This window comes from Oryctolagus cuniculus, chromosome 1 (assembly GCF_964237555.1).
Source record: "Oryctolagus cuniculus chromosome 1, mOryCun1.1, whole genome shotgun sequence".
NCBI lineage: Eukaryota > Metazoa > Chordata > Mammalia > Lagomorpha > Leporidae > Oryctolagus > Oryctolagus cuniculus.
Window position 1 is genome coordinate 69,504,992 of NC_091432.1, and position 19,686 is coordinate 69,524,677.

At 41.8% G+C, this 19,686-nt stretch overlaps 1 protein-coding gene across 8 annotated transcripts in view; it reads right to left on the minus strand.

The window, feature by feature from the left end:
* Positions 1 to 5,388: 5,388 nt before the first annotated feature.
* Positions 5,389 to 19,686, minus strand: part of NARS2 (asparaginyl-tRNA synthetase 2, mitochondrial) — a 149,118-nt gene continuing 134,820 nt past the window's right edge. For 7 of the 8 annotated variants that reach the window (XM_002708668.5, XM_017344379.3, XM_070075959.1 and 4 more), the window contains 3 exons: positions 13,707 to 13,804; positions 11,458 to 11,484; positions 5,389 to 5,925 (listed from right to left, as the gene is read on the minus strand). In XM_002708668.5, the coding sequence (XP_002708714.1) occupies positions 5,781 to 5,925; positions 11,458 to 11,484; positions 13,707 to 13,804 (270 nt within the window). In that variant the 3' untranslated portion in view covers positions 5,389 to 5,780. The remainder of the gene's footprint in view (positions 5,926 to 11,457; positions 11,485 to 13,706; positions 13,805 to 19,686) is intronic. The other variant, XM_070075945.1, reaches the window with a different exon arrangement.

Consider the following 19,686-nt stretch of genomic DNA (forward strand, 5'->3'; position numbering starts at 1 on the left):
ATAAATAAACACATAAATGAATATATAAAGGATATACTGCCTGATGAAAAGCTATAGGGTGCTACACTTCAGGAGAAGGACAGACTGTCCAGGTGAGCAGCTAGACAGATTCACTTCTAGAGAAGGCTGGAGAGAAGAAGGGTGGCTGTGTTTTCAATCTGTTAAATTTGCATGCTATAGAAGGCAGGTTTTAAGGATAGAAAAAGTTCTCTCCTAAGTTAATGAGACCCTATTCACTGAAGGGACAGCGCATAAATTACTAGGAATTGGGAAACACAGAGGAGGGTCATTTATATAAACATACGTAAGGGAGGTTATATGATCTCTAATAGGAGATTTTTCAAAATTAGGGTCCTAGGAAAACAGCAAGTCTTATAGAGCCAGTTTGCAGAGGTTAAAAGTCAAAGAAAGACAATTCTAAACGGCTCATGTTATACAAAATACAGTGCCAGCTGCACACATGTGTACTTGTAGCATAAACAAACTTGCTGTACAGCCCAAGTATCTGCTCTCAGAGTTACGCTGCTGCTTTTGACACTGACACTGGCGTTCCACAAAAGTGCCAACTTGAGTCCCAGTTGCTCCGTTTCCAATCAAGCTCCATGCTAATGCACCTAGGAAGGCGACGAATGATGACCAAAGTGCTTGGGCCTCTGCCACCCATGTGGAGACCTGGATGGAGTTCCAGGATCCTGCCTTCAGCCTGGCCCAGGTCTGGCTGTTCCAGCCATTTGGAGAGTGAACCAGAGGACAGAAGATCTTTTTCTGGAGAAAGGAGAGCCCTTTCCATCATTCTGCTTTTTAAATAAGTAAATAAATAAGTAAATACTTTCTGTTTTAAAAAAGAAATATCAAAGGCCTATAACTTAGGAGAGAGTAGTAATAGTGTCCACCAATGATCTTGCACTTAGGTTTCTTTATGTATTACAGGATGAACCCAAGAGGAAGGCAAGGCAAATATATATACACTGCCTAAAAACAAAAACGAAACAAAAAACTGGGGTAAAAAAAATTGAGGCAAAGTAAGCTTAAGTACATTGCTAGATCTAGTACCCTTTATCTTATTTCAATGTTTCTCTTTACTAGAATGTGTACTGAATTTTATTTGTAGTCTCTCTCAGTATTAGTAACTCTGAATCTTTATAATCAAATAAACTAATCTTTCACTAAACCAAAGGAATTCCAAACCCAGGAAGGTATAAAGGAACAAAGTCCATATTATATTGTCCTGTAAACTAGGAAAATACATGAAAGAATTTTATAAATTCTAAAGCAATATCCAAATGAATCACATCATTAATAATTGTGAATGGTAAAGGCATTCTAGGTTACTGAAGTCATGAGCTATGTTAATTCAATGATTAGCAGCCTGAGTAACAGTTAAAACCACTGATACTCTTGGTGGCTTCTTTACAGAAACGACCTTGTGTGTTAATGACTGTAAACTCACTGCCTCCAAACCAATGTCTGTATGAGAGCTAACTGGAGCCTCAGCAGATCACAGGGCAGTCGAGAGCTCTGTAGAAAATCCATGCTGTTGCTCATGACCCAGGAAAATGCTGTCTTATGGATGCCCTACTGAATCATTTCAGTGTAAGGTAATGAAGGATGCTTTCTGCTCTTTTTCTGTTTAATCTAGAGAATAAGAAATCACAATCAGATATTACTATCACCTATTTTATTTTCATTATACATACTTGAGATTGCAGACTGAATACAAATATTGATCAGAAGCCAAAACACTCCCACGCATTTCTTATCAATTCAATCCAGGCCAATCTGTCTCTCAACTCTGCATTTTTATGTTCTTGCCTCACCACTCACTAAAATAAATATATGAATAAACAGCAATCCAATCCAAATAAGCATCTTTCATCTATAATTATCTGAAGCAAGACATTTAAAGATGGGTAGAGTTAATCCATTTCACTGAATACATCTTCAAAGCCTGTTCAGTCGTGTTTGAATGTCTAGATTCACTTTATAGAGAATGTGAATATTGCAGGCTTCTGGCAGATCCTGTCTGAAAGGGACAAAAGGTCAAACAGTTCTTTGGCCGTTCTGTGACAATTAAAAAGTTGGGCTGGGTCAGAGGGTGAGTTATATCTAGATCTGGAATGGATCACTCACACAATTAAGTTCTTGTCAGACCAAAAAATATGACAGCACAACTTACCCCAGGCAAGAGAATGGCCAGAAAGTATCTATTTTTCTCCACCTATCTCAAAATCTGAAAAGAGATTAGTAATTAATGAATGAAAAACATTTCTAAGTTTCAGAGTACACTCTTGGATTGCTGGGGTAACTATTTTGCGGTGATGTGTGGAAATCTTGGGAAAATCAAATCTGATTTTTACCCCCCTGGAAACTGGTTACTCAAGTAAAAAATTCACCCTCAAGTTACCTTTTACCTCACAAATAAAGCACTGTAAGAATATTATATTCTTATAAGAATTTTTATATTTTATAAGTCATATATATACATACACATATACATTCCTCAATGAGTAAACCCATACTTTTACTCACATAAATATACTTGTACAATGCTCTTATATGTTGAATTAAGATATTTATATATTAGTTGACAAGTGGACATTCTGTTTTTTTTCTGTTGATGTTGCTTGCAAGAAATAGTTGAATCTTAGAATTTACTCATTTTTATCTAATATCTGTGATTATTTTTGCTCAATTATTGGTAAAACAGAAGTGTTGAGTCAAAGATGACTTTCTATGAGTGGCTTTCTATGGGCAGCAGGTGCTTGGCTTCAAGCAGATACTCACCGTGTGATCAACTGTCAAGAAAAAGAATGATGGGACCAGCACTGTAGTACACTGGGTGAAGCACAGTCTGTGACATCAGCATCCCATATCACAGTACAAGTTCAAGTCCCAGCTGCTCCATTTCTGACCCTGCTCCCTGCTAACATGCATGAAAAAGCAGAAGATAGGCCAAGTGCCTGAGCCCCTGCCACCCACATAGGAGACCTGGATGGAGTCCTGGACCAGCCCCAGCCATTGCAGCCATTTGGGGAGTGAACCACTGAATGTAAGATCTCTTTCTCTGTCTCTCTCCACCCTTTGTCTTTCTGTCAAATAAAAATTTTTTTTTAAATCAGTGAGTAGGAAGTTTTGGAAATACACTGCTGAAGACTATCAAAAAGGCAAGAAACTATGTATTTTAGAAGGAGCTTTTCCCACATACCATTGAACACACTGCAGTCTACTGCTCAACTTGCAATGATCTGACTTCATTATACATTTTTGGAGACAGAAAAGGTACTAAAATAGGGGACTATACGCGGTCTAAAGATTAGACTCTGAATTAGTTACCAATAATGACTGACTTCCAACACAGATTCATAGAATATTAAGAAATGGAAAGGTCCTTACAGTTACCTACTTCAACATGGGAGACCTGCAGATGAAATAACCGCAGGCCACAAGGATTACTTCACGTGCCTAAGGCTCCACAGTTAAATTCATGGAGGTGCTGGGACAAGAACCTGGGGTTTCCTAGTTTGGGATATTTTTCTGTGACGGTTATTTTGGAAGCTATCACGTTAACAATACAATTCTGGTTCCTCAAAAATCACAAGAGACAGGATTCCTGATGATCTTGGAAACTGCAGTGTCTCCAGGTTCCAGGTCATGAACTCTCTAACAAAAAAACAGGATAGAGGAAGACTTGAATGCCAAATGGCTGATGTGGCAAATGTTTTAAAATAGATTCTGCATTTTATCTTCTAGTCTAAGGTTAAGTACTGTTTTTTGATCTATTCTTTGTATACCTTTACAGCACACATCGTATCTTGAAATAATACATTTACTTATTCTGTATCTTCTCCAGCAGACTGTAAATTCTGCGACGGTGAGTCATTTCTGTTTTGTTCACAACTGTTTATCCAGCACCAAGCAGAGTCTCAGCCTATTAAAGAAGCCCTGATAGTTTTTGAATAAACAAATGAATTACTCTAATCATGGCTGAGGCAAGCCTGTGGAAGCCCCAATTATCTTTTTTTATCCTTTCTTAAACTTGGTAGCTAAGCCTAAGGGATTAAAGTTCCAGGGAAGTAGATTTTAGCTTAGTAAAAGCTACCAATTAGAAAGATTCAGAAATGGAATGAGCAATTTTGTAGGCTACTGAGCTCTTTGCCAAGAAGAACACCAAGTACTCAGGTGTATGGAATCCCTGATTCAGGCAGACGGTCCACCTTGACAACCTCTCAGCTGTCTTCCAACTGTAAGGTTCTCAAGTTCATTTCTTCCCAGCTGTCTGATTTTTTAATTAGGTGAAAATAAAGTACATGAACAAATTCACTAGGAAAAAAGCCAAGAGAGCCATCTAATTAGATTTAGAAAATTGATTATTCAGACTTGCATGCCCTTTTACAATTCTGGATGCATATGAATTCTATTGAGTACGCATTTGCTGCAGCTCCATATACTCGAATATGTAACCTGCTCAAGACTTAAAAGAGTAAAATAAGCTTTTTTAAAAAAAAATGTTTGTATAGCATTTCAGTTTTCATACACATACTTTCATGTAATTTTTATATCAATTCTGCAAGGAAAATGATACTAAACTTCATACAGAGTACGTGGATTGTCCAAAGTAGTACAACTTTCAGGTCTCCAACTCCCAAATCCATGCTTTGCTTATCCTAACGACCATGTCACTTTTTGACTCCATTCTTAAGGAGTATCATTATTGCCATCCTCATTTGCATTGAAAATATCTTTCTTCCAAATCTGTCTGAGATAGGACCAAATGGGATTTTGAAGTAAAATCTTCTGTGTCAATTAAAAACATTTTTATTGGGGTAAGTATTTGGCACAGAAGTTCAAAGCACCCTTTTGATATATCCACATCCCATATCAGAGTGCCTGGGTTAGAGTCCTGGTTCCACCCCTGATAATAACACACCCGGGTGGCAGCAAGTGATGATGGCTCCATTAGTTGGGTCCCTAACACTCAAGAGATCCAAATTGGGTTCCCAGCTTTTGGTTTTGGCCTGGTCCAGACCCAACTGTTGTGGGTATTTGGGGAGTAAACCAGCTGATGCAAGGTCTGTTTATCTGTTTCTTTCAAATAAATGTTAAAAAATCTTTTACTGATTATTGGCTAAGTTATAAACACAATTATAACAAAATGGTGATTAAAGAGTTTAAATAATTAATTCAGTATCTCACTAGCTTTAATAATTAAAGGTTAATAATTATTAAATGTGATTTTTTTTCACCTAATCCAATTAAAGATTTCAATGCAAAGTAGTAAATTCCTTACATTAAGGCACTAAAAGAGAATATTTTCTTCTGTGATGTTTAGCAAAACACTGAGAATAATATGTGCATTTATCATAGATTAAACAGCAAGGGAGAAAAAAATACAACATTTAATTTTATTTACTAGTTGGTTCTCAAAAGTTACACAGGCAAGTGATCTAATGTAAAAGAAGTGGTCACAAGGTAAAACAGACTCCCATTCTGTCTTAGAATTTGAAAGAATATTTGAGATGATCTAGTTCGGCTTCTCAATTTCCTCTTAATGAAGGTAAAAGATTTGAGAGTTCACTTGCTATAAATATCTCTTTTTGAGGGAGTTTATCTTTCCATGAAATGTGCTTGACTTGCTAAAGAAAATCATGATTATATATATTTTTCATGTTATTTCTTACAGCGATATGTTGAAATCTACATCCCAAAAACCCCACAACACACATTCTCCTGTCTTCATGTGTGGTGAGCTGGCCGTGTGGTGCTTTTCTTTAACCTCCCAGCTACAAAAGGCATGAGTGAGTAAATCTTGGAAAGGGGATAACGTCTTTGATATTGTCAACTCCCAAGATGCACTGCAGGTAGCGTTCAAATCCCATCCCAAAACCTCCATGTGGCACAGATCCAAATCGACGAAGTTCCAGGTACCTGTGTTTTAAAACAGAAATCATCACCTGTAAACACTGTATGACATTATATCAGAATCTGATATTTCACAATCTGGCATTTTGCAATCACCCGTTATTGCCCACATCACTGTGGCACACCAGTATTTCCCCTCCACAGACAAATGAAACAAAGACGTTAAAGTGATTTAGCTACCTAAGTTTACTCAAACAGCAGATCTTGTCACCCAGCTGTGCGCTTTGGTCACTTATCCTTTTCCTTTTGAAGTTAATTTTCATACAGAAAACTTGCCTCATGAGGTTATAAGAAAATTTTCTAATAGCTTGACTGGTTTTCTTGAAAATACATTCTGAGATCTGCACTGTGGCCCAGCAGGTTAAGCAGCTGCCAGCCACACCTGCATCCTTTTTAAGCACTGGTTCAAGCCCCCGCCATTTGGGGAGTGAACTAGCAGATGGAAGATCTCTATATATAACCGTGCCTTTCAAATAAATAAAATAAATATGGAATACATTATTTTAAAAAAAATTTTTGGTATACTAATGATAACATTCCTCTCTTTTTCCTTATCAAAAGCATATTAGGTGGGGCCAGTGCTGCGGTGTAGTGGGTAAAGCCACCACCTGCTATGTTGGCATCCCATATGGGATCCGGTTCATGTCCCGGATGTTCCACTTCCAATACAGCTCTCTGCTGGGAAAGTAGTAGAGGATGGCCCAAGTCTTCAAGCCCCTGCACCCATGTAGGGACCTAGAGGAAGCTCCTGGCTCCTGGCTGTTGTGGCCATTTGGGGAGTGGACCAGCAAATGGAAAAACCTCCCTCTCTGCCTCTCTGTAACTCTTTCAAATAAATAAATAAATAATCTTAAAAAAATATTAGTCAATACACAGAGCACAGTGAAGAGTTTTACATGATACATTACAAAAAGAAATCCTTGGGGCCAGTGTTGCAGAGCAGGTGGTAAAGCTGCTGCTGCTTACGCCAGCATCCCATATGGGCACCGTGTGTGTCCTAGCTGCTCCACTTTGGATCCAGATCCCTGCTATGGTCTGGGGAATGCAGCCGAAAGTGGCTCTGGGCTCTTGCCACCCACAATGGGGAGACCCAGATAAAGCTCCCAGCTCTTGGCTTTGGCATGGCCCAGCCCTGGCAGAGGGGGCCATCTGGGAAGTGAACCAGCAGATGGAAACCTCTCGCTGTAACGCTGAACTCTGACTTTCAAATAAATAAATAAATCTTTCTTCTTCTTTTTAAATAAAAAAAAACAAAAAGATAGCCTCTTGATTGGACTGTAAGCTCTATCAGGGGCAGGAAGTTTGTCTGATTCAACCTTTCACCTTCAGGGAATGTTCTAGAGTAGGTGCTTACCACATAAAGGCTTGCTGTTTGAAGCCTCAACAATATATTCTTGAGCACTGCTATGAGGACAGATTTCCAGTACTCTACTGCCCTAGTGAATGTGCCCAGAGTCATTTTTCTGGCATGCTAGACAGTCTCTGAAGCACACATTCTATTCCCACCTAGGAGCACACATCTAGAAAAAGGAACAGGATGACTGAAACTCAGATGCCGCCACACTGGTATGGGGTAAAATTATTTTAGGTAGGGAAAAAAGACAGGAAGACCCCACAAATATTTTCATTATGTCACTTAGTGGGGAAATTCTTGACTTACATGAATATAGATCAGTTCCACAATAAAACTTAAAACACCATAACTGGTAGCCATCTGGATCCCCAAGCATAAAGACTCTCACCTAGTTCCCTACTATTAATAATGGCTAAATATATTACTGTTTTAGGGAATTGGAATTAAGTATCCATCTTTCTAAAATAAAAATGAACTGCAACTAGGTGAGTTGCCACTAGCTGAGAGATCAGTATGACAGGGTTATCTAGTATAAAACTTCACACTTGCAAGAACTGTTAAGAAATCATGCAAGGAACACACTTGAGTGACTGAGATGTTTGGTAGCTAGATTAACTGTAAGTTTACAAGGCATGAAAACAGGTACACTTGAATTTATTGACAAAATAAGATGAGAGTCATGCCAAACAGCCTCACCCAGAGCCTGCAGGATCTGAGCTGGCTGGCTACAGTCTAGCAGTAGGATTTAGTTGGTTCTAAATTTCTCACATGTTGGTGTCCAAACCCTGGCAAAAATGTCAGCAATTTGAATTTGGCTTTTTTTTTTTTTTTTTTTTTTTAACATCCATCCCTAAAGCTTCTAATCTCAACTCTAGAGGCTGGGCCTAGCCAGGCCAGGGATCTGGGGCCCTGGGCTATTTTTCTCTTGGGGCCCATGCCCAGAGCCTAGCTTTGACTTCTCACTCCTGGAACTTCAGACCTTCGTCCTGGGGTCTACTTCCATCCTCTCCTCAGTCCTCAGTGATGACTCCGGCTTGGCCTCTTGCCCAGCCACTCTGAGGGAGGCCTCCTTCATAATCAATCCATCCTTGGGTCTCCTTCCAGGGGCCATCAACAGTCTGGGCTGGGACCTTTGCCCCCTTGTCGCTCCCCCTCTTCATGGAGGAACGACACTAAACCCTGCCGAGGCTTCACATCCGAGTCACGGCACCATTATGTCGCTCCCCCTCTTCATGGAGGAACGACACAGGACCCTGCGCTGTTCTTTCGTCTGCTTGGCCCTCCCCGGGTTTGCTGCTGGTTCTTCCCGGGTTGGCTACCGTCCCTTCCACCTCCGTGGAAGGGCAGTTCCCCCTGCCACATTCCCCACTTCCGCGGGGGAGCGGCACACCGCCGGCCGGCTCTCTCGGGGGCTGCACAGGTGTTCCTTCAGATGTTCCCTTTAGATGTTTCTGGTGCATGCCGTCTCTCTCCCCCTTTATAGTCCTCCTCCGCCAATCCCAACTCGGCTGCCCACACGCCGAGTACGCTGCTCTCCTCCAATCAGGAGTAGGTCCTACAGTTTATTGGTTGAACTGGAGGCAGCTGCGTAGAAGCTGTTTTCTCCTCTCCCAGCGCCATATTGTGGGAGAGCAGATGCATAGAATAAGTCTTAATTCCAGTAACTTAGTCTAGTCCGAGTTGCTCCCCACACCCCCTGACTCAATCCCCATCACTATAGCCAGTAACAACTCAGTCAGAGTCACTGCTTCCTCACCCACTGCCTCTACAAGCCCCACAATCAGCAGGGCCTGCTTCCGTGGGCACTGACCTGGCCCCGGCGGAACACCTCATCCACTGACTCTAGCACACCCTGGGGCCCCAGGTGGATGCAGCCTACAGAATCTTTGAGTTCCTCCTCCAGGCTAGGCAGCAGGAAACAGCCAGTACCTACAGTACCTCCTCAGCCTCTGAATGTCAACCTCTGAGGTCCAGCAATTTGAATTTTGCAGAGGCATCCAGTTTGTAGCATTCTTCCTGCCTTTGCTTGACAGATGGAAAAACCTTGTCTATGTATTTGACCATTGTTTAACTGATTGTAGGGTACCCGGACTATAGAGGAGATGTTACAAAATTCATGGAATAAGTTACCGATGAAATTTGCATATGGCATTTTGAAAAAGGAAGTGAGTAACTTTTGATGGACACCTGGGCAGCAACTCACAGTTGGGTAGAATATTAGCAGAGACTAAACCTGTAAATATTTCTAAAGTTCTTAATATATCTGGGGTCTTCAAAAAGTTCATGGAAAATGTATATTATGAATAAACTGTGCATGGTTGAAAAAAACTTTTAACTGTTTGTCACAACTTTTAAAGACATATACTATGATAACCAGAAAAAAGGAAGTAAATTCAAATAGTAAGTATTTTATATGTGAAGATCTCAAAGTGTACCAAAAACTTTAGTTGGGAAAAGTATAGCATTGAAATGATTAATAAAGAACAGAAAAGTCCAACATTTACTTAACCAACAACTAAAATTTGTATTCAGCCCTTCGTTAAGGCTGGCTTTTATATACTACAAATGCTATACACAGAAATATTCTGGGGTGAAAAAGCATAAGCTTGGGCTGGCATTGTGGAGCAATGGAATAAGCTGCTACTTGCGATGACCACATCCTATGCTGGAGCACCAGTTCGAGTCCCGGCTGTTGTGCTTCCCATCCAGCTTTGTGCTGTGTGCCTGGGAAGGCAGCAGAAGATGGTCCAAGGGCTTGGACCACTGCCACCATGTGGGAGATCCAGATGGAGCTCCAGGCTCCTACTTTTGGCCTGGCCCAGTCCTGGCCGTTGTGGCCAAATGAGGAATGAACCAGAGGATGGAAGATCTCTCTCTCTTTCAAATACATATTGAAGAAGAAAAAACAAAGCATAAGCTCTGTCAGGCAGGGCTCATGGCAGAGGAAGAAATGGGGGTAGAAAACTGGCATTTACTGAGCCTCTTCTCTTGGAGATACCTAACCTATATTGTTACATTTCATTCTCACAATAACCCTGTGAAGTATTGTTATTTCTTCAAACAAGATTTTATTTATTTTGAGAGGTAGAGTTACAGAGAGAGGGAGAGACAGAGACAAAGATCTTCCATACATTGGTTCACTCCCCAAATAGCTACAACCACTGGAACTGGGCAGATCTGAAGCCAGGAGCCAGGAGCTTACGCTGGGTCTTCCCCACAGGTGCAGGGGCCTAAGCACTTTGGCCATCTTCTGCTGCTTTCCGAGGCCATAGCAGAGAGCTGGATCAGAAGAGAAGCAGCAGGGACATGAACTAGCGCCCAGGTGGGATGCAGGTGTCGCAGGTGGAGGCTTAGCCTTTATGCCACAGCGCCAGCCCCTACTATTGTGGTTATTATTATTATAGTCAAAGAAACCAAGACACAAGAGTGATTAGGCAAATATGAGGCATTCAAAGGCTATTACTGAAACCAATGTTAGCTTTAGCATCTCTGAAACCTCTCTCCTATGCTACCCAAAGCTAAGGGTATAACCTGCTCTGTTCTCCTCCTGAGAATGGCAAAAGGATTAATAATCTTGTTGAAATTATTACTGCACAATTGTGAAGGGATGCTACCATAGAAATACAAATAAATCACTTGTATATATTGGAAAGCGCTTCAAGAAATGTCTGTACAAAGAAAACCAGAACAACTTTGGGGAAGTGAAAGCATGAGCACAGACAGGTGGTCTTCCCTAAGCACCTAGATTTGTAAGTTCCTGGAAATTTTCATTCAAGTCCCTGATTTCACATGAAAGAAAAGTGAAGCACAATGGTTAACAGCAAAGGTTTGTGATTCAGCCCACAACCATACTTTTCACTGTGTGACCCTGCTTAGGTTAACATCTTTGGGCCTCAGGCTAGGAGGGGAAATGAAAAGGAGATAATAACAGCACCTAGCTGACAGGCTGTTGTGATGATTACAGGACCTCACATACATAAACATTCTGACAATTATCTGAGCCACAGTATGTATGCAAATGGTAATCATTATTATGACTGTTTTTCCAGGTCCCACAGAGAGAAAGCAAGCTCCTGGGTCCCTTAACACTCTTAACACAGGGGCTTAAGAATACAAGTTAAAACTTTTCCACAAACACTGAGACCAACAGCTAGAATAAGAATCATTAAGGGCCACATTCTTACCACTGGTAGGCTTCTGTAAGTCCTGATCTGTAAAAGAAAAACAATTTTTTTTCAGGGTATGGTAATAAGGTAAATATATGTTAAGTACCAAACACTGACTCTGGGTTGTGTGTCAAAAGCTCTTAATAAAAAAGTGTACAATACAGTTTATGTTCTCAAATCACACGCAATATGGTTGAGGTGCTGAAACTTCAGTTAACCAACAACCCAAGGAGTTGTCAAATGAATGGGATGGACAGTAAATGGTATAGAAGCAAAATACGATCTCGAACCCCAAAAAAGGAATTCACCTGAGCTGAGCTTCAGTTCCGAGACGTAAGAACTAGTATTACTAGAAGTGAGGAGGCACACACAGACAAGGGACACACAGACGCAAGTTTCATTTTACAACACTGAAACAAGAATGCAGTTTCTGAGGCTGCCCTCATAACGTTGTTGCAAACTGGTTCTTGTCTAACTTGAGAAATATTAATAAAATGTTATAGCTCTAATTAAAATTAACCTTAGCTCTTTAAGAATGTGGTTGGGACCACAGTGTATGTGAAGAGATGAGGACTATGAAAGTCAAAACACAGATAACAAGAACAGCAGCCACAGACAGACCCCTGAGACAAGAAAACACATATGTGTATGCCCACTTCACTAGGAGAGAGAAATTTGGACATTGTCAGATACTAGGTAAACATTTAATGTTAGAAGAGAGGTTTCCTGAAGGAAGGAAGCAAGCAAAGAAAACAGACCAATTAATCTTTCAACAGATGAGGTTCTTTGCCATGTGTGATTTTTATTGTGCCTTTGAAAAAACTCAGAGACTCCTGATTCTTTCCGTGCAGAGTCTGATCTTTAATTCCACAGCTTTCCCACGTCTTTCCACCACTGTAGTAGCTGTGTGCAGACTGTCGTCCAGAACCGATTTATGCTCTTTCTTGCTGGCCTTACAGAGCCCTTCACATGACTGGGATTACAAAACCAAGTTACACAGGAGATTTACAGGTTGGGATCTTGGAAAAGCATCAACTTGTTTTGCATTTCTCAACTAGGAAAAGAAGGCCTCAAATGCCTAACTTAACAGGATATGTTCAAACAGTTATGGGTTTTCCAGGATACAATGAAACCCAGTAGTATCTGGAGAGAAGGATTATACATACAGATATAGGATTTTTTTTTTAAGTCTGGCAAAGTAAAAGTGGAAATCACAGAAAACACAAATTTAATAACTTTGGTTAGTTGAGGAAGTCGTGGTCAGTTGGCAGATCATGCATGTACTGGAATGGAAGTTCAATTAGAAACTCGATTCCCTACTTCTCATCTCCAGTATTTTATGGATTCACTTCCCAGGTCCCAAATAGCAAGTTAAAGTTATGCAAATAACTAAACCAAGACCTTTCCATAGTAGAGAACCTGAGGAAGGGAAATCTCTTTTTCCGCTTTTATTCCTTCCCTGGTTTGGTCTGTCTTTACGTCCCCATAGCCGTCTGCCAATCAAAATTAACAGCAAATAAAAAATAAAAAAGAACACAGGTAAGAGAAAAATGTAGACAAGCTTTGAGGGGAAAATCTTTTTTTTTTTTTTTATCATTAACCTTTTATTAAGCTACTTTCCATAGGGAAACGTATGTATAAGCAGTGGGCAACTATAGTTGAGGGCTTGTTTCTTCTAATAGTCCCAGGCTCCAGAAAGGAAGCTCAGAGATTAGTAACAACTTGCTCAGGGTCACATGGAATCTGAGATCCAGGTCTGTAAGATAGAAGGCGCACGTGCTCCCCTGTTACTTCGGCAGGACTTCCTCCCTCCCTCCCTCCCTTCCTTATACAGAGATAACAGAGAGAAGCCCCTCCCTCTCTTCCTCCCTCCCTTCCTTTTTTAGATTTATTTATTTTAAAGGCAGAGATACAGAGATAACAGAGAGAAGGCAAGAGACAGACAGAGAGCTTCCATCCTCTGGTTCACTCCCCAAACGGCCAGGGCTGGGCCAGGCCAAAGCCAGCAGCCAGGAGCCTTCTTTGGGTCTCTTATGTGGGTGTAGGGGCCCAAGTACTTGAGTCACCTCCACTGCTTTCCCAGACGCATTAATAAGGAGCTAGATCAGAGGTGGAGCAGCCACGACTTGAACCAGCGCCCACATGGGATGCCGACACTGCAAGCAAAGGCTTAACCTTCTATGCCACAGTGCCGGCTCCATCAGGACTACCTTTCAGTGCTTCACCCCCAATTTCTGAAGTGTGTTTCTTTTACATTTCACGCATACCTGGCCAATTGCTGCTCTAAGAAATGGTACCGTTCCTCTCTGAGGCTTCCTCCAAAGAGTTCCCCAACTCCAGGAACCAGAAGATCAACAGCAGCAACCTAAAAAAGAAAAAAAAAATCATAAATAGCATTACATTTTCAGTTGGCTCCAACAGTCAGCTTCTGAGCAAGTGGGATTTTTTTTTTTTTAAAAAGGATTTTATTTATTTATTTGAGAGACAGAGGTACAGACAGTGAGAGGGAGAGACAGAAAGGTCTTCCATCCACTGGTTCACTCCCCAACTGGTCGCAATGGCTGGAGCTGCACCAGTCTGAGGCCAGGAGCCGGGAGTCTCCTCTGGGTCTCCCATGCAAGCGCAGGGGCCCAAACGTCTGGGCCATCTTCCACTGCTTTCCCAGGCCACAGCAGAGAGCTGGATCGGAAAGGAGCAGCCAGGACTAGAACTGGTGCTCATATGGGAAGCTGGCGCCGCAGGTTGGAGGATTAACCTCCTGAGACACAGTGCCAGCCTCATGGAATATTTTTTTACATTGTTTGAATGACTGTTTAACCAAGACTTTACATCTCTCATTTACTTTATCTGTCTATATTCCCTGTTTCAATGTCCAACATTTCATATAATCTTTACAATTAGACTACCTGAATTGCAGGTGGAAAGCTTCATCTCCACTCTCAAATCCTTTCTGTACCTAACAAAAATGGGTTTACTTATCAAATATTAAATGTTAATTATTAAAATTATAAAAATAGGGGTCAGCACTGTGGCTTGCAGAGCTAAGGTAAATCTATGACACCAGCATCTCGTGAGTGCCAGGTTTATGTCCTGGCTGCTCTAATTCTGATTCAGCTCCCTGCCAATGGCCTGGGAAAGCAGTGGAAGATGGTCTAAGTGCTTGGGCCCCTGCACCCAGGTTGCAGATCCAGATGAAGCTCCTGGCTTCTGGCTTCAGCCTGGCTCAGACCTGGCCATTGTGGCCACTTGGATTGAACCAGTAGATGGAAGATCACTCTCTGTCTCCACCTCCGTCCCTCTGACTTTCAAATAAATAAATATTTTTTAAAATTATTAAAAATTAAAAATCACGTCACTGTGCAGAAACAATTAAACTTTGGCCATTCCCTTTCAGTTTTTGTTCTCATATACTGAAAAAAGAATTTACTAGAGATAAAATCACATAAAAAAACCTAACATTCGGGGTCAGCACTGTGGTGAAGCAAGTGAAGCCGCCGCTTGCAGTGTCAGCATCCTGTATGGGTACCTGTTCAAGTCCCAGCTGTTCCATTTCTGATCCAGCTCCTTGCTAATGTGCCTGGGAAAACAGTAGAATATGGTCCAAGTTCTTCAGGCCCTGCACCCACAGGGGAGACCCAGAAGAAGCTCCAGGCTCCTGGCTTCAGTTAGGCCCAGCTCCAACCGTTGTGGCCATTTGGAGAGTGAACCAGTGAATGGAAAACCTTTCTCTCTGTCTCTCCCTCTAACTCTGCCTTTCAAAAACATAAATAAATCTTTTATTTAAAGAGGATGGTCCAAGTCCTTGGGTCCCTGCACCCAAGTAGCTCCTGGCTCCTGGCTTCGGATCAGCGCAGGTCCGGCCATTGTGGCCATCTGAAGAGTGAACCATCAGATGGAGGACCTCTCTCTCTCTCTGCCTCTCCTCTCTCTGTGTAACTCTGACTTGCAAATAAATAAATAAATCTCTTAAAAAATTAATTGGCCATGAGCTTAATTTGTAGTATTTTCTTAGGACATATGAAATAAATATTAATGATTAATCAAAGAAGTACAAATTAAAACAACAAGATACCATTTTGGATTCATCACAATGCTAAGACACAAAAACATAAACCATGTAGATAAGAGAACAGATAAGCCAAGATTCTCAAACACTAAAAAAGTGTAATATTCTCTGAGTCAGCAACAGCAGTCCTAAGAACTAATGCTAAAAAAATAATAAGTGATGCAAACAAAGATTAACCCACAGGATGTTTATTATAGCACTATTTCTAATAACAAAAAATTCAATTTGTCAAAAACAGAGTACTAGATGTATTTTAGGCATGGATATAAAAAAGATTGATGTATAAAATGTGATACTGCGTTGCTACTGTGATGGGATTACAAATTTTCAAAAATTCTGTTTTTTATTAATATTTGTTTTCTTTTTTCCAGATTTATCTATTTTTATTTCAAAGTCAGAGTTACAGAGAGGATGAGGCAGAGAAAGAGAGAGGTCTTCCACCCTCTGGTTCACTCCCCAAATGGCTGCAACAACTGGAGTTGTGCTGATCTGAAGCCAGGGGCCAGGAGCTTCTTCTGGGTCTCCTATGTGGGTGCAGGGGCCCAAGGACTTGGACCATCTTCTACTGCTTTCTCAGGCCATAGCAGAGAGCTAGATCAGAAGTGGAGCAGCTGGGACTTGAACCAGCACCCATATGGCATGCCGGCACTGCAGGGCTTTACCCACTACTCCACAGTGCCGGTCCCCTCTATTTTCTTATTTTCTACAAATATTTAGTGCAGTAAATGAAAGGAATCCATAAAACACATTTCAATTATTGAATATGTCACATTATATTGTAAATTCCTTACTTAAACTTTGCTCTGCTTTGCCAGGGCCAAAGAACTCCATCTGAGTTTCCTAAATGGGTGGCAGGGACCCAGGTGCTTGAGTTATCGCCACAGCCTCCCAAGGGTATACACTGGTGGGAAGCTGGATCAGAAGCAGAGGCATGTCGCAAACTCAGGCACTCTGAAATAGGATGTGGGCATGGTAAGCAGCAACTTAATTGGCTAAGCCACAACGCCTGCCTGATTTCAGAATTGTTGATTAAGATAGACTTAACAGAAAATAAGATTAACAATACCTCATTCTCATTACTTTTGTTTAAAGATTTATTTGGGCCGGCGCCACGGCTCACTAGGCTAATCCTCCGCCTAGCGGCGCCGGCACACTGGGTTCTAGTCCCGGTCGGGGCGCCGGATTCTGTCCCGGTTGCCCCTCTTCCAGGCCAGCTCTCTGCTGTGGCCAGGGAGTGCAGTGGAGGATGGCCCAGGTGCTTGGGCCCTGCACCCCATGGGAGACCAGGAAAAGCACCTGGCTCCTGGCTCCTGCCATTGGATCAGCGCGGTGCGCCGGCCGCAGCGTGCCGGCCGCGGCGGCCATTGGAGGGTGAACCAACAGCAAAGGAAGACCTTTCTCTCTGTCTCTCTCTTTCACTGTCCACTCTTCCTGTCAAAAATAAAATAAAATAAAATAAAAATAAAAAAATAAAAATAAAGATTTATTTGAAAGAGTTACAGAGAAAGAGGAGGAAGGGGAAGGGGGGGGGAGGAGGAGAAGGAGGAGAGAACATCTTCCATCCACTGCTTCACTCCTTAAGTGGTTGCAACAGTCTGGTCTGGGCCAGGGGCCAGGAGCCAGGAGCTTCTTCCAGGTCTCCCATGTGGGTATAGGGGCCCAAGCGTTTGTCATCTGCTACTGCTTTCTCAGGCCATAAGCAGAGAGCTGGATCAGAAGAGGAGCAGCTGGGACATGAACCACAGGCAAAGGTTTGGCCTACTACACCACAGCACTGGCCTCTGTGGTAACTGTTTTTGATAATGTAAGGATATACAGAGCTTAGGAGCCAGGGCTAGAAAAGTCTACTGCCTCAAAAGCATGCTGGAGGATCAGCTATCAAGGAAGAACACGAAGCCTATAATTCAGATGAGGCTACTTAGCCAGTGATGAGATGATACAATCCTTGTTCAGTTGTTCTGCTTTCTCTATGTAATCCACAAACAACAAATAAAACAGAGCCATTTATTGGTTGGTCTTGCTGCAACTACGAGCACACCTCAAAAAGCTGGTGGGATAACGTAATCAAAATTAATGATCGGTGGGCATTTGGCCTAGTAGTTAAAATACCAAGTCCCACGTCAGAGTGTATTAGTTTGATCTCAGTTCTGCTCCTGACTCCAGCCTCCTGCTAAGACAGACACTGAGTGGTGACTGGGTCCTTGCCACATGCAAAGGAGACCTGGACTGAATTCCCAGCGCTTGGCTTTGGCCTGATCTGTCCCTGACTATTGTGGGCATCATGGTCGTGAACCAGTTGATGGGAGATCTATTTCTCTCTCTGCTCTTCAAAGTAAAAAAAAAATTCTTTCTTCCAAATCTGATTTCTAGATATCTAACTGGTTATGCCAAATAATTTCTGCATTGGCTACTATAAAATTAAGGTGACAGTTACTATATAATTTACAATCAGCTAGCTTATGTTCTGAGTGCAACCAATCTGGAAATCTTGTAACAGTATTACCAATTTCAGCATTAAGAACATTTTTTTGCAAATGCTTCTTTGTTGTGAAGCCTGTACTGTGCATTGTGGGATATTTAGCAGTGGAACTGGACTCTACTCACTAGATGCCAGTTGCATTCCCTTAGCTACGACAATCAAGAATGTCTTAGGCATTGCCAAATATCCCCTTGGGGAATGGAGTGGGACATAATCATCCCTGAGAACTACTAGTTTGCAACAATGAATTGGCTTTTTTTTTTTTTCCTTAAACTTACACTATGTATCCAACCTGGTCTGAAATTGACAGTACAGCCTTTTCCTGAGCTATTTATTGCTGTTCTCTGTCAAAAGGAAAAAAGACCAAGGGAGAGTACTAAAAACATCTGTCCAGAAACAATGCCTGCATGTCCCACAATTCTGTGGCCAAGGCAAGTCACATGATCAAGCTCATGCCAATAGGGCAAAGAAGGATACTTTCCAGGGAGAGGCAGAACTTTCTGTACAACAAAACAGATTTCCACACTGCTTTTCTTTCGTCTACTTGGATTCTTTACTCCTACTCTCTCAATCAGTTCCTCATGATTAATTAGAATTAAGGCCAGACTAGTACTTCTCCTATATTCTTCATCATACTCTGGGAGATTCTTATCCGTATGAAAGAATTTATCAAAATATGCTATTTTCAGCTCAATAAATTTTTAGAAGACATCTGAATAAAGTCCCACATCACTACTGCATCTTTACTTGGTACTAATTTTGTGCTATGTCAGAGGAATACATACATCATCTATGTTCTTTTATAAGATTTATTTGAAAGTCAGAGAAAGGGAGAGGAAGAGACAGATAGACACAGAGAGAGAGAATCTTCAATCTGTTGCTTTAGTCCCCAAAATGGCTGCAACGGCCGGGGTTGGGCCAGGCCAAATCCAGGAGCCAGGAGCTTCTTCTAGGTCTCCCACATGGGTGCAAGGGCCCAAGTTCTTGAGCCATCTTCCACTGCTTTCCCAGGCACATTAGCACGGAGCTGGATCTGAAGTGGAGCAGCTGGGACTCACACCAGCGTCCACATGGGTGCTGGTATTGCAGGTGGAAGCTTTACCTGCAACACCACAGTGCTGGGCCCCATCTTATGTTCTTTTTTTGTTTATGTGGTCTGAAAATCTCATATTTTCAAGTGGGTGAATTCTTCTATGACTCCAGGACACAGAGAGTGTTCCTCCCCCTTTTAATGTATCTGTACCTTTATGATGCCTCATAAATGTTCTATGATCAAACAGTATTATTTTTATTTGGCAGGCACACATTTATCTCTGTCAAGAGAAATACCCTAGGGGCTGGTGCTGTGGCACAGCAGGTTAAGCTACTGCCTGAAGTACTGGCATTCCATATGGATGCTGGTTTGAGTCTTGGCTGCTCCACTTCCAATCCAGTTAACCCTGATAATGCACCTGGGAAAGCAGTAGAAGATGGCCCAAGTCCTTGGGCCCTGCATCCACTTGAGAGACCCAGAAGAAGCTCCTGGCTTCAGCCTGGCCCAGCCCTGACTGTTGCCGACATTTGGAGAGTGAAATCAACAGGTGAAAGATCTCTACCCCTCTCTTCCTCTCCCTTTCTTGTTTTAACTCTGCTTTTCAAATAAACCAATCTTAAAAGAAATGAAAAATAAATACCCAAGGCCTTGCCTTCTCACTCCCATAGA